At 55.0% G+C, this 16,308-nt stretch overlaps 1 protein-coding gene across 1 annotated transcript in view; it reads right to left on the bottom strand.

Moving 5' to 3' along the window:
- The window catches only part of SND1 (staphylococcal nuclease and tudor domain containing 1), a 217,137-nt gene extending 202,267 nt beyond the window's left edge, over nt 1-14,870 (bottom strand). The window contains exons 1-5 of the mRNA XM_033163456.1: nt 14,768-14,870; nt 8,458-8,607; nt 6,626-6,746; nt 3,090-3,168; nt 686-846 (exon numbers count right to left, since the gene is read on the bottom strand). Of these exons, the coding sequence (XP_033019347.1) occupies nt 686-846; nt 3,090-3,168; nt 6,626-6,746; nt 8,458-8,607; nt 14,768-14,848 (592 nt within the window). The 5' untranslated portion in view covers nt 14,849-14,870. The remainder of the gene's footprint in view (nt 1-685; nt 847-3,089; nt 3,169-6,625; nt 6,747-8,457; nt 8,608-14,767) is intronic.
- Nucleotides 14,871-16,308: the final 1,438 nt, after the last annotated feature.

Below are 16,308 nucleotides of genomic sequence, written 5' to 3'. Positions count from 1 at the left end.
CAGGAGGCGGCGATGGCGAGCAACTTGCGGAGGACTTTTTAAAAAGGATTGGGCAAGTTCATGGAGGAGGAGAGGACTATTCCCCGTTTAGGGAAGCTTTTAATATTTGATGAATTGTTGTATTTAAATATTTTGCTGGAAGCTGCCCAGAGTGGCTGGGGAAAACCAGTCAGATGGGTGGGGTATAAATAATAAATTATTACTATTATTAACGGCTGCCAGAGACAATAGCTCTCCCTCAACGGGAGGCAGCAAGGGAGCTGGATGCCCGTGGCTGGAAACTGCAGTTGCTGGGGGGGGGGGGTGCTTGGATCCTGCTGGCAGGTTTCCCAGAATGAGCATCTCAGTCAGCCACTGTGAGCACCCGACCCAGACTCCCCTCTCCTTACTTCCCCTGGGTATAGCAAGGTTTGTTTAACCCTCATCTCTATTCCACAAAGCGTTCCTCTCACTGCCTTCCACACGCTCACTTGCAGTTTTATTTATTTTGGTTTTATATTATGTCTGTCTCATTCGAGGGCGATCTACGAACTATGTGCATCCTGTTTGGCAACACAGGATTCTGCAGAAACTTCTTTTGGAAAAAGGTAGGTGTGCAGAGACACAGGGCCCTGGCACTGCCGCCCCCAGCAGCAGCCCTCCCTCCTTTGCCAGCGCCCTGCCCCCAAACCGCCACGCGACTCACCATTGACAGGCTTCTGGTGCATGGAGTCCACAAAGTGCCGGGGGTTCTCGATGGTGTACTTCAGGTCCCGGACGGTGTGGGATCCGGTCCCGTCGCTCCACATGCCCTTCTTGGCGATCCTGGCCTGCTCCTCCAGCTCAGCCAGCCTGTTCTGCTCTGGACTGGGGGCAGAGAAAGGCCGGCCGTCAGACAACCACCCAAGCCTGAGGCCCACAGAGCTTTCCCGGGGAGGGCATGCAGAGGTTTTGCACTGTTAACAATGCCCCCCAAAAAACCCCAATAATGGTGGAATGCTCTCCCTACTGTCATCAGAGCAGGGGGAAATTAGGGGGCCTTTCTGCTGTCAACTTTAGACACCCTCGTTTCGCTAAGCACTAAGACTGATCCTTGCTGCCTTAGCTACTGGGAAGTTTAACTGGGGGGCTGGATTTTCCCTACAGAGCTTTGCCAAACTCTGAAAACAAAATGTAGCAGCAATTCCCCCCCCCCCAGGTGAGGCTACTGTAACCGAGTGCTGGGCGCAGCGCTGCTGCCTTTGGCTAATTCAAAGTGCACCCGCTGCAGAACCAGCACAGGCTACTCACTGGGGGCAGCTTCTGTCTTAAACTGTGTTTATAGTATTGTTGCTGCTGTTTAGCCATCGCCTCCCGCATGCGTATGCAATTGTTTTTACTGCTTTTATATAATCTTATGGTGCTGTAAATCGTTTCAGGATACCTCGAGGGAGGAGGTTCGCAGAAGAAAAAAAGAACATCGTCACTGATCCTGTCTGTGTGGAACGGTGGAACGATGCTCCCCACTCCACAGACCACCTCCAGGGGTCTCTCAGCACCACCTCACGGCTGCTTCAATGCTGCCCGTTTAGTCATCTCTGTGTGGCTTTGCTATGTTGTGTTAGTGCTGCAAGGCAGGCTACCAAGGGTGGGACCCTTGTGAAACATGGAGCACTTATAAACCCCATCTCCAACTCCTCAAAAGATTCCATCAACGATGTCTCAAAAAAAAAATTACACATCACTTGGGAAGACAGAAAGGATACTGCTATTAAGAACATAGAGAGGAGCCTGCCGGATCCGGCCAACGGCTCATCCAGTTCAGCACCCTCTTCTCAGCAGCTGAACATTTGCCCACAGGATGCGGGATCCGAGCACAAGAGCAGCACTCCCCCCTCCCGTGGCTCCGAGCAACCGGTTAAACTAATCCACTGGTATCTGAAGAAGTGTGCATGCACACGAAAGCTCATACCAAGAACAAACTTAGTTGGTCTCTAAGGTGCTGCTGGAAGGATTTTTTATATTTTTGTATTTTGTTTTGACTATGGCAGAGCAACACAGCTACCTACCTGTAACTAATCCACTGGAGTTTCAGCCCTGGGCAACTATCAAAGGGCAGCTCCGCCTGCTAGGCTGCGCCACCCTCACAACCCCCCCACACACACACACACTCTGCATGCATTCCAGGGACAAGAGCTGGTGCCATCTCGCCAGCTCCTCAGGGCCCCCGGAAGCTGCCCGCCCTGCGGTGCAGGGATTCCCGCTGACCCGGCCTGCCTTGGCAAGAGCGTCGCCTTCTCAGTGTCTGCTTCCCATTCAGGCGGAACATGAGCAAAGTGAGCCAAGGCCCCGGTGGAAATGGCATGGCAGCCAGCCCAGCAAGCCAGGCTCTGCGGCCTCAGCCGCCTCCCCCCGCAGACCTCCGGAGAATACTCTGGGGCTCTTCCAAGGCCGCGAACACATCAGCGGAGCTATCAGGCCCCCTTGGCACTCCCCCCCCCTCTCTCTCTCGCACGCAGGCATGCACACTCGCTCTCGCTCTTTCCTGGCATGAGGCAGAGCTCAGGCCTGAAGGGGGGGCTGCCTTTGGCCTCCTGCCGCGGCACAGCCAACCTGCCGGGAGCCGCGGGGCCAGCAGGATTCCCACCAAAGCCACTGTCTCTGGGGCCACGAGGCAGCGCTGTCTCCCCCATGGACCCCACCCTGCTCTCCCTGGGGTTTCTGGTTCAGCACACAACTCCTGAAGGGGGAGAAAGCCCCCCAATCCTCACCCAAGCTCAACGATGGGCTCTTTGAGCAAAGCAGTCGAGGTCCCAGGGCACAAACTGGGATTTGGAACGAGGCACAGGGCTGTTTTGCCAGCAAAACGAAGCAAAGGGAAGCTGCAGAGGCCTCTGGAAGAGACCTCACCTTCAAGACTAACTGCCTGGACTCTCGTCTATCCCACATTTGCCAGTCTTGGAGGGGACAAGAGGCTGGCTGTCGGCGGCTTGTTTTGCAAAGAGATGAGACTCCAAAGGCCTGTCTCGGAAGCCTCGCTCCCCAGCCACCCTCACCCCAGTTTGCCAGGGAGAACCGGCAGCCCCAGGGCATGTCAAAAGGGAAGCCCAGATCCTCAGGAGTAGACCTACTTGTTGCCACGCAGCCCTTCCCGGCGGCTGGCCAGCCCTTCGGACACGAGCGACTCGGCGATGTTCTCCCCAGCTGTGTCTGCCAAGGAAAGACAGCCAGGTTAGCAAGGCAGCACAGCGCCCAAGAACTGAAGAATTGGCTGGCAGGATCAGGCCCCAGGGGGCTCTCTCCATGACCTAACCACAGGCAGGATGTGAGCACAAGGGCCCTCTCCTCTGCAAAACAGGGATTCAGAAGCAACTGCAGAGGCAGGGCAGAGCCATTGTGAGTGGAAATGCTTTTAATAAAATAAAAATCTTAACTAAAAGAGGAAATGCTTTCAGTGAGGGGGCTGGTGCCATGCTGGTTTTGTCTGCATGTTTTTAACAGATTTAATACATTTGTGTATAGTCTGAATTGATTGTTAATGACCGTGGGGGTTTTCCCTATATTTTTGGCTGCCATTCTTTTATATGTACGTCAAGCTGATTCCCTGCCAGTGGAAAGGTGGGCTATAAATAAATATATCATAATAACAGAAGTAGCCCCCAGTAGCCTGCCTGGGGGGCGGGAAGCAAGGTGCCCCAAGAGCCCACGGCAAGTCGGCCTGGCTTGGCCCACAGAGACTGGCCCAGGCCGCTTGCAGTGGGCAAGGGTGGCAGAAAGGAAGGAAGGAGTTCACACACCAGCACCCAAGCAGGATTTCACCACTACGCACAAGGAGGAAGTCCTGCCACTGCTGGGGGGGGGGGTGTTTCCTCACCTTGCTCTGCCACGGATCAGGGCCTCCCCAGGTGCTCTTAACAAGGATCTTTCCCCACAAAGCACTCCCTCCTCAAAAAGGCTTCCAGGGGACCCACACACAAATAAGCTCCCCTGGAAGGAAAGAGTTATGTGGAGGGCTCCCTGGTCCTGAACGGGGCAACTGTGCCCCTGAAGGACCAGGTGCGCAGCCTGGGAGTCATTTTGGACTCTCAGCTGTCCATGGAGGCGCAGGTCAATTCTGCGTCCAGGGCGGCTGTCTACCAGCTCCATCTGGTACGCAGGATGAGACCCTTCCTGTCTTGCCATAGTGGTGCATGCTCTGGTTATCTCCCGCTTGGACTACTGCAATGCACTCTACGTGGGGCTACCTTTGAAGGTGACCCGGAAACTGCAATTAATCCAGAACGCGGCAGCTAGACTGGTGACTGGGGGTGGCCGCCGAGACCACATAACACCAGTCCTGAAAGACCTACATTGGCTCCCAGTACGTTTCCAAGCACAATTCAAAGTTGGTGCTGACCTTTAAAGCCCTCAACGGCCTCGGTCCAGTATACCTGAAGGAGCATCTCCACCCCCATCACTCAGCCCAGACACTGAGGTCCAGCGCCGAGGGCCTTCTGGCGGTTCTCTCCCTGCGAGAAGCCAAGTTACAGGGAACCAGGCAGAGGGCCTTCTCGGTGGTGGCACCCGCCCTGTAACGCCCTCCCATCAGATGTCAAGGAAATAAACAACTATCTGACTTTTAGAAGACATCTGAAGGCAGCCCTGTTTGCTTTTAATGTTTGATGGACTATTGTATTTTAATATTTTGTTGGAAGCCGCCCAGAGTGGCTGGGGAAACCCAGCCAGATGGGCGGGGTATTAAAAAAAAAAAAAAACAACAACAACAACAACTATTAATGTTATTTTTGTTGTTGTTGTTACTGTTACTGTTATTGTTAATTGTGGGGGTCACAAAAAGGCTTCCATGGGCTTTGGAAGGCAGAGGGCGAGGAAGCACCCAGAGGGAGAGGGGGCACCCGCTGGGGGAGGATGGGCTGCCCCAAGCAGGAGCGTTTCAGGAGGCAGCCCTGCAGGCAGAGCCAAAGGCGCTCAAATTCAGCCCAAGGCCAGGAATGCAGAGGCTCCGTCGAGGCGGGGGGGGGGGCCAGGGACCCCCTCCAGCATCACCTGACCTCAAACCCACCCACACCCCCTTGGCAAATGCACTACCAGTCCCGGGCCTGCCTCTCATGCCCAAACCAGCAGTGCAGTCCAGCCCAGAGAGTTTGAGGGGGGGGAGCAGCTGCCAAGATCTGCCCAGCCAGCAATTTCAACATGGATCTCTTTGAAAGCTGAAGAATTAGCAAACGTCCACCTCTTCAACTAAATCCTGGGCTGTCAGGCGGCAGCAAGGCGAGGCCAGCGTGGCATAAAAATCCTTCATGTGGCAGCAAAACAAGCAGGAGGGATACTGGCATCGCTGCCCACCTCTGGAGATTTATGCCCGGCACGCAGCCCAGAGATGCGCAAACCAGCAGGCAGGGGGCAGAGTCCCACCCCAGCCCCCAAAGCACTGGAGACACACAGGCAAAGGATAAGGGGAGAAGGCAGTCAGGAAGGAGACGACCCACAGCTGGCGGGCAGGAGACGGGCATGGGAAGGGGAGAGGGGCTAGGCCTCATCTCGGCAGAGAATTTTTATTTTGCGTTTCTATCCCCACCACCACCCGAAATGCAGAAAATCCAGGAGTGGACAAACCCTCCTCATTATAAGCTGGCTGTTGGCCTGTTTCCTGCAGAAACCCAGCCCCCAAAGCAGCTCCGGAGCAGAAAACTCAAAGCAGGAGGGCAGAGGGAAAGAGAAAATCACTGAGACTGGGATACTGTTCAAAACTGGCTGCCCTTCAGCTCCCACCTGGCTCTCCCATGGCAAGGGGGCGGCATGTCGCACAGCCAGCAGGTGACCCAAGCCTCTCTAGGCAAACACTGCAGGCAAGGGGCAAGGCGAAGGGGGGAGCAGCCTTGGCACTCAGGGCACCGTCCTGGTCGCTGGCTGGACCCCTGCAGAACGCTCCCCTCCCCTTGGCTTCAAAATGCCAGCCGTGGATTTGCACGTCAAGGCTGGCGTGAGGCTCAACTGAATGTTTCTTTTCTGCCCATTAAATTGGACCGCAGAGAAACACAACTCCCACAACCCTTTGTGTTATTATATAGAACTTTCCAAAGTTGTATACTTCTGAAGATCCTTGTCCTTTTCTGAACGAAGGAATATTTGGACGGAACTTTAGCTTTGAGACACTTGGGTGTGATTTTGGTAATGCACACATTATATAAAAGCTATATTTAAAGAAACGGACCCTTGGTGGAATTCAAATGTCTTATTTTTATATTGGGTCTTTTAGGAAGTTCTACATAGCTGCATAGAGAGTTGTGTGAGCTGGGTTAAACTGGACCACCACCTTGCCCAACCCTATAGTATTCCTGCCTGCCACATTCCGGCGCTTAAGATTTCCAGCTGTGTTTCCCCTTTGCCAATTCCCCCCCCCCCCCGGAGGACAGTTCCCTCGTTTTCCAAGGAGCTCTCCTTCTTTGCCCCCAGACTTGCCAGTGCCAACACATCGACTACTGAACTCTTTTTTTTTTACGGCTTCGGGAGTTGAAGAACTCAGAATACGCTCAGCCTCTGCTGAACTTCAGAGCTCACAAGAGAACAGGCGGCACAGGGAGGGAGGATCCTCTGCAGGAGGGGCAGACTGGGCTGTGGGGATTTGCCCTCCAAGTGTGGGGCAACTCTGTGCAGGACCTCTCACCTTTCCCCAGGTACACCATCCCGTACTCCCGGCCTTGGGGCGTCTTGTATTCCACCGTGAAGCAAACCTCTTTCCCGATGAGCTTCTTCCGCAGGAATTCGCGGGCTGGGAACCCCCAGGGCTGAGGAAGAAGGAGGTCGCTGGTCAGGAACAGGAGCCGCTCAGCCCCACACACACACCCAACACTCGCTCCCAGCCCCCTTGTTATTCCAAGGTTGACTCGTCGCTTTCAGAAACTCACCCTCCAGCTTGCAAAAGTAACAATTAAGAACCAACCATGTAATACAGAATGTTTAAAAACCTCCACGGCCAGAAACAACTCTTATTTAAGGTGCTTCGTATAAGCTCCTTAGGAAATTTGCATATTAAGTGGTATATAGCTACGGTTGACGATAAATGATGGATGAAACACCCTATGCGTGCGAGAATGGAAACCCTTTGGAGCCAGATAAGCTTCTCAAGAGAGGGGATTTTCATTTATTCATTTTATTATTATTATTATCATTATTATTTTTTCATCTGTAGATCTCAAGGCAGTTCGCAACATAAAAAATACAATTTAAGAGACAAATTCCTCAAGCAGGGCTGCTCCCACAGGTGAGGCCACCCCTACCCCCCCATGCCCACCCCCAGGAAGGAAGTGTCGACCTCAGGCCTTGACCTCAAAAGATGGGCAACTAAGGGGGGGGGGGAGTGAGGGAGGGCAGGAGGGCGGACAACGCACACCCAGGCTATTTCCTGCCAAACTTTGCCCACTGGTGACAAGAAGTGGAATAGCAACCAATAGAGTGACTGAAAGAACCGGGAATGAATACCTACAGACCGAAAAACATGACCCGAAGGGCCCATTGGCAAGGTCACAATGTGCAGCAAAAGCACATAAACTGGCTGCCACACAAGTCCTGGATGAGCGATGGGTGCAAACCTGGCCACTGGTGTAGGGGAGAACCACCCATCCTTTCCCGTCCCCATCTTATATTCTGTTTTTAAAACAGAGGTTGGGGGGGCATCTCTGGTGAGCTTTTCCGGAAGCTCTGCAAGCGACATCTTGGCAGCCCAGATAACCCCAGAATTAACTGGCAGCTGTTGCAGCAATGAGCTCATTTATGTTTCGATCCGCTTGCCATGATGTAAGCTAATTGTCTGACTTGGATGCCATCCTTATCTGTGGGGTGCTGGGCTCTGAGCCCAGAAAAGGGAGCTTATCTGTAGGATTTGGGCATTTGCCACCTCTGCCCTCACCTGGGCAGGTGAAGCTATCGGAAGCCTGGCCAAAGGATCCTGCTTTGTGTATAAAGAATGAATCCCCATTTGCTTGGGGGCAGACATGCCGCCTCCTTGCTGTGGAGTCTGCGTCGGCAGAGGCTGGGAGAAGGGGCCGGCTGGTTTGCTTCGAGTCTGTCCCTTCCCTTTAACAAAACGTTAGAACGGACCAATCACACAGGGCACCCCCCTTTGGTATCCCTGCACCCAACCCTTCCTTTGGGTGAGGACACCCAGCGGCCAGGGATTCTTCAGCTGCGACTCCTGCATTGCAAGGGGGGGGCCTCAGGGGAGGCCTGCTGCTGGGTGCCATCTCCCCACCCAGGAAGGCCAATGGGCACCAAGACCCTCGGCTTCCCCAGCCCTGGCACAGATTAAGAGGCAGGCTACCCACCCCTCCCTTTGATGATGTGTTTTGCACCCTGTGCCCACAGCCTCCCCCTCTTGGACACCTCCACAGCAGGGTAAAAAGGTCCTGGCAGCAGAGGCGACATTTAGCCCCCTACATCAGGCCCTCAGCTGCCTCTGTGACCAGCGCTTCCCCCCCCCATCTGCCCCCCCCAACCTACCTCGTCTGGTGTGTCCTTGCCATCTGGCTGCCCCGCAGCTGCCCGGCGTGCCAGGTTCCCGGCCCGGATGTTGCTGAGGTTGATCTGCTTCTCAGGAGGCGGTCCTCCGCGAGGCTGGCCGCGAACTATGATGGCGCAGCCAGAGAGAACCTGGGGGGGGGGGAGAAGGCGGGGGCATCAGTAGCAGCATGTAACAAGCCCCAAAGAGAGCAGCGTCAGAATAGGACCCAGGAGGGAAAGGGAAAGCGAAATGGAAAAGCCGTTTACCTTCCCGCCGGATCGTTGCCTATTTATCGACTTGCACTTGATGTGCTTTTGAACTGCTCGGTTGGCAGGAGCTGGGACCGAGCAACGGGAGCTCACCCAGTCGTGGGGATTCAAACTGCCGACCTTCTGATCAGCAAGCCCTAGGCTCTGTGATGTAGACCACAGCGCCACCCGTGTCCCGCGTCCCAGGAGACCAGGGATCAAATGCCCACTCAGCCAGGAAACTGACTGGGGGACCTTGGGCCAACCTACCTCGCAGGCGTGTTTTGGGGATTAAATGGGAATGGCCAGGTAAGCCACCTTGAGGGTCTTGAAGGTGGGAGGCAAGTGGAATTCATAACAATGACCTTGGCTGAGCAGGCAGGTGTGAGCGTCAGAGGAGCAATGCTTTACACAGGTGTGCCCAGGTAGCCTGAAGGTAGCTGTTGCCACCCTCAGTGGCACCCTGGCAGAACCTGGACGCTCCCCCTGAATGTGCAAGATCCCATTTTACTCACAGGGTGCTTGCCATGGGCTCCTTCCTGCCCATGAATGTTGCCCAGCCACCTTTCAAGGATGCTGGCCACCGCCCAAGCCAACCAACAGCTTGTTACGTTGAGAATGGGCTGTGTGCATTTCCTGTGCTGCCTTTCTGCCTTTCCCTCACCCCGTTGCCAGTCAAGGCAGGTCAGGAAAGAGTAAGGCCATTAACACAGTTACAGGTAGGTAGCCGTGTTGGTCTGCCATAGTCAAAACAAAATAAAAAATACAAAAATCCTTCCAGTAGCACCTTAGAGAGCTGCAGCCCCTCCCCACAGAGGTGCATCTGGTGCCTTAACCGCACAGCTGCCGGACATCTCTTTGCCCCCTGACTTCTTTTGCAACTGGAGGTGTGTGTTCATTTTATGGTAGGGAGTTGTTTTAAAGCATTCTATCCTGCCCTGGGACCTTGGGGTGAAGGATTGGTAACTAATTATTATTACCAAAATTATTATTATTACTACCACTACTACAATTGTACCTTGGTTCCCAAACGCCTTAGTACTCGGACATTTTGGCTCCCTATTTTTGGAAGCCGAATGTCCGACGGGGTTTCTGCGGCTTCCAATTGGCTGCTGGAGCTTCTGAAGCCAGTCGGAAGCCGCGTTTTGGTTTCCGAACGTTTTGGAATGGACTTCCGTTTGACTTCCAAGGTACGACTGTACTACTATTAAGCTTTTTAAAAAATCCACCAAAAGCTTTCAGCATGATTCCTTAGAACTTCACACACCCATTGGCAAAGAAGCAGCCAATCAATGCTCTCCCCCAAGCCCCAGAGGCGGGATTCCCTTGGTTCAGCCACAGCTGCGTCCGAGAGGCCCCTCCTTCTGCACGCAGCCCCCCTTCCCTGGGACCCAGCAGGTCAAGCCCTCCCACTGCCAGCCCCACAGGGGAGGTTTCCCATCTGCACAGGCACGCGAGGGGCAAGGCCATGCCCAGGCAATTCCTCCTGCCAAGGGTCAGGGTCCAGGCAGCTCACTGGGCCACAAGTGAGGCCTCCTCTCGGCTGGCTGGGCAGCAACGGAAGCTGCAGCCACGCCGACCCTGCGAGGCAGACAGGGACGCACTCCCCAGAAAGCCTCTGAGGCCCGGCTGAAACCAGCAAATAAAAAGTTGTGCACTAGAAATTATGGACACACACTTCCGGCCTCCTCAACACGTGGCCCATGGTCACCACCTGTGGCTACCTTTCTTAGAAGTGGCAAATGGAGATCAGCAGGATCTGTTTCCTGGCTGCAGCTAGCCATGGAAGCCCAGAGAGGAGAAAGATAAAGGGTAAAGGGACCCCTGACCATTAGGTCCAGTCTCGGACGACTCTGGGGTTCCGGCGCACATCTCGCTTTACTGGCATACAGCTTCCGGGTCATGTGGTCAGCATGACTAAGCCGCTCCTGGCGAACCAGAGCAGCACACAGAAACACCGTTTACCTTCCCACCGGAACAGTACCTATTAATCTACTTGCACTTGACGTGCTTTCAAACTGTTAGGTGGGCAGGTTTAGACCACAGCGCCACCCGCGTCCCATCAGAGAGGAGCTACCAGGGGACAAATATCCTCTGACTTGGGATCCTCTCTGTGGTGCCTGCCTGGCAGGATGCAAAGAAGATGCACAGATCCAGATCTCCAGGTGTCCCTCCACCAGCCAAGGCAGGCAAAGACATGGGGGCTTTGATGGCGCACTGCCTGGCATGCTCAGGAGGGAGGGGGGACACACTAGAGTCACCTGCAGGTGGCCTCTCCGGCCTCCTTCTCAAGGCAACGATTTTGAGCACCCGGGCTCAGGACCAGCGGTGAGAATTGGGACCCTGGCTCGCCTCCCTGTTGTGAGCACCCTCTTCCCCCACCCGTCCTAAGAGCCAAGGAGGTGCACCAGGGATGGCAAGCCCAGCGGCAGGAAGGCCGCAGCAGTCGGGGTTTCCTTGGGCGCCGCCTCCTCTACTCGACTCCTTTCACCTGAATCGCCAGCCCTCAAACGTAGCAGGCGATGCCTCAGTCTATTAAAGCACTCTGCGCAAACGCCGAAGCATTAAACTCCAACCGGAGAAGCAAATTGACCAAATAATCAATTGGAGAGAGATTCTTTCAACGGAGCTTGTTCCACTGCCGCGGCACTCGATACACCCGAGAACCGCCGAGGACTGGAGCTTTAATTACTCTTAATCTAGTTCCCACGACAGGCTCAAGGACCACCCTGCTCTTGGCCGCTTGCCGGAGAAAGCCAAGGGCGAGATCCGTGGGAGCGCCCTCCTGCACAAAGGGCACTGCGCAGCCTCCCTCGTTGCGCCCATTAGACTCCCAAGGCCGTTTCAGCCAAGGATACTGATCAGCCAACCTCCTTCCAAAGTCCCCAAGAGGCTCCGTGTCACCCCAACAGACAGGCAACTGTTGGGGCTTCACAGCACAGGACGCAGCCCCCTCGCACCCAGGCAGAAACCAGCTGGCTGACTCCACTGTGGGCTTCGGGTAACTGGCAAGCAGGCAGCCCTGGTCACCTGTCCGACTTGGCCAACAGATGGAAGGGGAGAAAAAGCTTCACCCTGCAAGTGGAACTACACTCAAATGCAGCTGCAGGTCACAGGATGCTGCGGCCCCAAAATCCTCTGCTACCCCCACAGTGAACGCTCCTTTGGCCTTTCCTCCACCCCAACATTTTGACCCATATAGCAAGCTGATGCCACCTCTGTAAAAAAAATCACCACCAGCCTTGGCCGCACACAGAGAGAGCAGACTTCCTACCTCACCAGACACACACCCCCCCAAGATGCTGGGTTATACGCAGAAAGGACCTGACGGCTGATTCCACCAGTAGGGCCATTTCTCCCAGGAAGAAGGTGCTGCTCTCAGACGGAACAGAGGTTGAGGGTCACCTCCTGCTCGTGGCAAAGGGAACTCCACCTCACTTACAGACATGCAGTGCAGTTCAGTGGTTAGAGTGTCTTTCTAACACCTGGGAGATACCGGGGATCAAATCCCCACTCGGCCATGAACCTCACTGGGCGACGCTGGCCCAGCCACTGTCTCTCCACCTAGCCTACCTCTCAGCGTTGTTGTTGTGGGTGCTAAATAAGGAGGGGGAGAACCAGAGAGGCCCCCTGGAGCTTGGGGAGGAATGGGTTGTAAATGCAATAATACAATAAATAAAGTGAACAAATAAAAACAAAATCGAAAATTCTTTCTAGTAGCACCTTAGAGACCAACTGAGTTTGTTCCTGGTATGAGCTTTCGTGTGCATGCACACTTCTGCAGATACACTGAAATGCACTGCATGCACATGAAAGCTCATACCAGGAACAAACTCAGTTGGTCTCTAAGGTGCTACTAGAAAGAATTTTCGATTTTGTTTTGACTATGGCAGACCAACACGGCTACCCACCTATAACTGAACAAATAAATACAGTCGTACCTCAGAAGCCGAACAGAATCTGTTCCGGAAGTCCATTCAACTTCTGAAAGAAACATTCGGAAACCAAGGCGCGGTTTCCAATTGCTCAGGCACGCCTTTTGGTTTTCGATCGTTTGGAAGCTGGAACATTCAACTCCCAAGAGCCAAGGTATGACTGTATACCATAGGGGAGCCTGTGAGAGGCTGAAGGCAGAAGTGCCTATGGGGAACCTCCCCCCATCTTTCCCAGGGGGCAGCCCCCTTCACGCCAGCCCCAGTGGCAGCAAGTGCCCCCCCATCAGGGTGAAACAAGGGGACTTGCCAAAACGGCCATCAGCCACAGAACCACCAATGCCTTTTGGGTCACAGGGTGCCGTTAAAGCGCTGTTGCAAAATATATATATAAATGAGAGCTGAATGAAATAAGAACAATGCTATACAAGCTCTGCCAGAATGGTTACAGGCTGTGATCTGGAGAAAGTGGCCAGAGCGCCACAGGCATCCCGGCCACCCTTTGCAGAAGCGAGGACGGGGGTAACGTACAGGGAGAGTGTTGCCCCCTCCTCTACTCACAGGGTAGCTGCAGGGCAGATCAGAATTATGCCTGACTTTGGGCGTCACGTCACGCCCAGGCGTGGCTGCAAGGCTTAGCTGCACACCCCCCCAGGCAGGTGCCCTCACTCCAGGGCGCACCCCCTGCTTGCACTGCTGGGGGGGAATTCTCACTAGCTGCCCCAGGACCTTGGCCCACCAGCCCCACTGATCTTGTGGTGGGGCAGAGATGTGCCCATGCAGGATGCCCAGAAGACTCCGAAAACCAAACTAAACTGGTTTCCAAAGCTACTCGGCGAGTGCTTCCGTCCCCGCCTGCTCCAAGGGAAGCATCTAAATTGAAGAACTCTTTCAAGTGGTGTGGCTCACATATCGCAGTGGGGTGGGGTGACACTTGTGACCACAGGGCACTTGTTTCGGGATAGGGAAGGGAGCCAGCTGCTTTCCGGCTCCAAAACCCTGCTATTTAGCGGCACCTGAACATCCTCTGCTCAACGGGTAAGGCCACTCCCTGCCTCCAGGTTGCAACGGTACACGTCCGGCCCCCCTAGCATCGAAAGCCAGACCAATGGGCCATCTAGGGCAGTGTTTTTCAACCACTGTTCCGCGGCACACTAGTGTGCCGCGAGATGTTGCCTGGTGTGCCGTGGGAAAAATTACTTTATATATAGTCAATATAGGCACAGAGCTAAAAATTTTAACATTTTCTAATGGTGGTGTGCCTCGTGATTTTTTTCATGAAACAAGTGTGCCTTTGCCCAAAAAAAGTTGAAAAACACTGATCTAGGGCAACAGTCTCCAGATGTTACCAGCTGCCAACAGGCTCAGCCAGCATGGCCAATGGTCAGGGCCAAGAGCTGTAGTCCAGCAACATATGGAGGGGGCTACAAGGGGTGCCCCCTGCCCACAGACTAGGCTCTTTCCCAGCTCTAGGGCAGAAGTTCCGGCCTTGGACCCATGGCCTTCTTCCTGCAACGTGTATGCGCCGAGAGACTCAGCCGGGCGCTTCCTGGCTGCATCACGTGCAGCAAAACAAGAGAACCATGCCTGCCCTCAAGGACTCTTCTTCCTTATCCTCAAATGAAGGAATGTGATAGGCGCTCCTGCAGGAACGCGCCCCCCCCCTTCCTCCCCAAAGTGTGGCGTCTCCAAGACCAAGCGAAGAAGGAGCTGCAAAGGGTCGTCCTGGGGCAACCAGTCCTGGGGGCCACATGCCCGCCTCCCACAGGGGAGAAAGGGGGTCTCTGGGGGAGCCGAGGGCCTTCCCACAGGGGCACCTGGTTGGGCACGGGGTGGGATCCCTCTCAAACACCCACGTGGTCCCAATCCAGCTGCTGCTGCTGCTCATGGGCTGCTTGGCGGGGTTTTAAGCGAACCTGCCGGGGGTGCTCCAGGGGCGCTTCCCGCCTTGCACGGGGTTGGTCTGGACGACCCCTGGGGGTCCCCCTCCCGACTCTTCGGTTCTGCGACCCCTCCCGCCCTTCCCCCTCCCGCCCTGGTGGGGAAAGAGGAGAGCAGAGGGAGACCTGGCCCCCGAGAGGAGGAAAGGGGCCCTGCGCGCTCTGCCCATGCTCAGAGGCGCCCTTTACCATCTTGACGATGCCTCTCTGCAGGGCGGGGCTGGCGGCGGCGGCGGCGGCGCTGCTGCTGCTTCCGGAGGAGGAGGCCATCCCGAGGGGTCTCTCCGAGGGGTCTCTATCGGGGGGGCGTCTCACTCTTTCGCTCTGTCGGCGAGGGACGCGGCGCGGACGGAGCGGCGGAAGGGGAGGGGCGAGGGGCGGGGCGAGAGCTTTATTGCCCTTCCCCCGGACCCGCCCACCGCGCACGCGCAGCACCCGCGCGGGCCCCTGCCCCGCCCAGCCCTCGAGACGAGGGCCAATGGGCGGGCGCCCCCGCATGCCCGGACCCGCCCCTCGCCGCCGGGCCGGCCAATGCGCGCGCCGAGCGGCGGCCAGGGAGGGAAAGGGGAGCGTATTCAAACCCGCGACGTCGCGGAAGGTGGGGGGGAGGGAGGGGCAAGGAGGAGGGACTTCCGGGTCACGCGGGCAGAAGGACACGTCGGCAAGAGCTGCCCGCGCGGCAGGCCCGCCCACGCGCCCACGTGGAAGGGAGGCGCCGCCCCACGGACGCGCGTGCGCGGTAGAGGGGGAATCCCGGGGAAGCCCTCCGGATGGGCACGTGACCAGAAAGGGAATTCCCTGCCGCTGCTCGTCCGGCTGCGTTGCCTGTTATTGCCTCTTAGCGCACAACCAACCAGGTCACGGAGCCTGAGCTTCCACATCTGCCGCCCACCACGAAGCACACTTGGCAAGACTGGCAGCGGCAGCAGAAGATCACTGCTTTCCATGCTTGAGATAACGTTTTTAGTCTTGGAGCCTTATTTGCCCCTACGGGTTCCCATTGTTGCGCCCGGTGAGAAAACATGGAAGCAAAAAAAAAACCTGAGGCTTCTGGCTTCAGAGAGAGAAAGATTTAATTTCTGCATGCAGAGGTACTTCGGTGTTTAGATAGCCAAGCAAGTACAAAACTAGCCAATTTTCAGACAGTTCTTATAGACAGTTCTCTGGCTCTCTTCCCACCCCAGAAAACTTCCTCTTGTCCATATAAGGAACATTTCCTGTTGTACATTTCCTGTTATACATATAAGGCAAAAGGACATATAAGGCAAAAGAACATTTAGCCCAGTGTTGGTTCTTGCGCACTTCCAGCAAGGCCATCCTATCTCTTGACCTAGACAACAGTTCCTCTCAATGAAGGACAGCTACAGTACTCTCTGCGTAAGGTCTACTGTTCTTATCTCCAGACACTTAGTAAGGCAAAGCTTGCCAGAGAGAAGTACAATGCAGATCAAAGTTCACAGCTTTACAGAGCAGTTTCATACAGAAAAGCTTAACAGGGGCACTTTTATACTTAATACATTCACTGGACTAACAATACATTCAGGTAAATATATAGGTTAGCTAATTAACCCCTTCCAGTCTCTCGCTCATTGTGCTGTTTTAAATGTGCATTTTATAATTCACTTCCTTTAGTCATGTTTTGAAAGATAATATGTTGTTGTTGTTCAGTCGTTCAGTCGTGTCCGACTCTTCGTGACCCCATGGACCAGAGTACGCCAGGCACGCCTATC

This window comes from Lacerta agilis, chromosome 10 (genome assembly GCF_009819535.1).
Source record: "Lacerta agilis isolate rLacAgi1 chromosome 10, rLacAgi1.pri, whole genome shotgun sequence".
Lineage (NCBI taxonomy): Eukaryota > Metazoa > Chordata > Lepidosauria > Squamata > Lacertidae > Lacerta > Lacerta agilis.
Note: the sequence above shows the minus strand (reverse complement) of the source record. Positions and strands in the feature narration are given on the sequence as shown.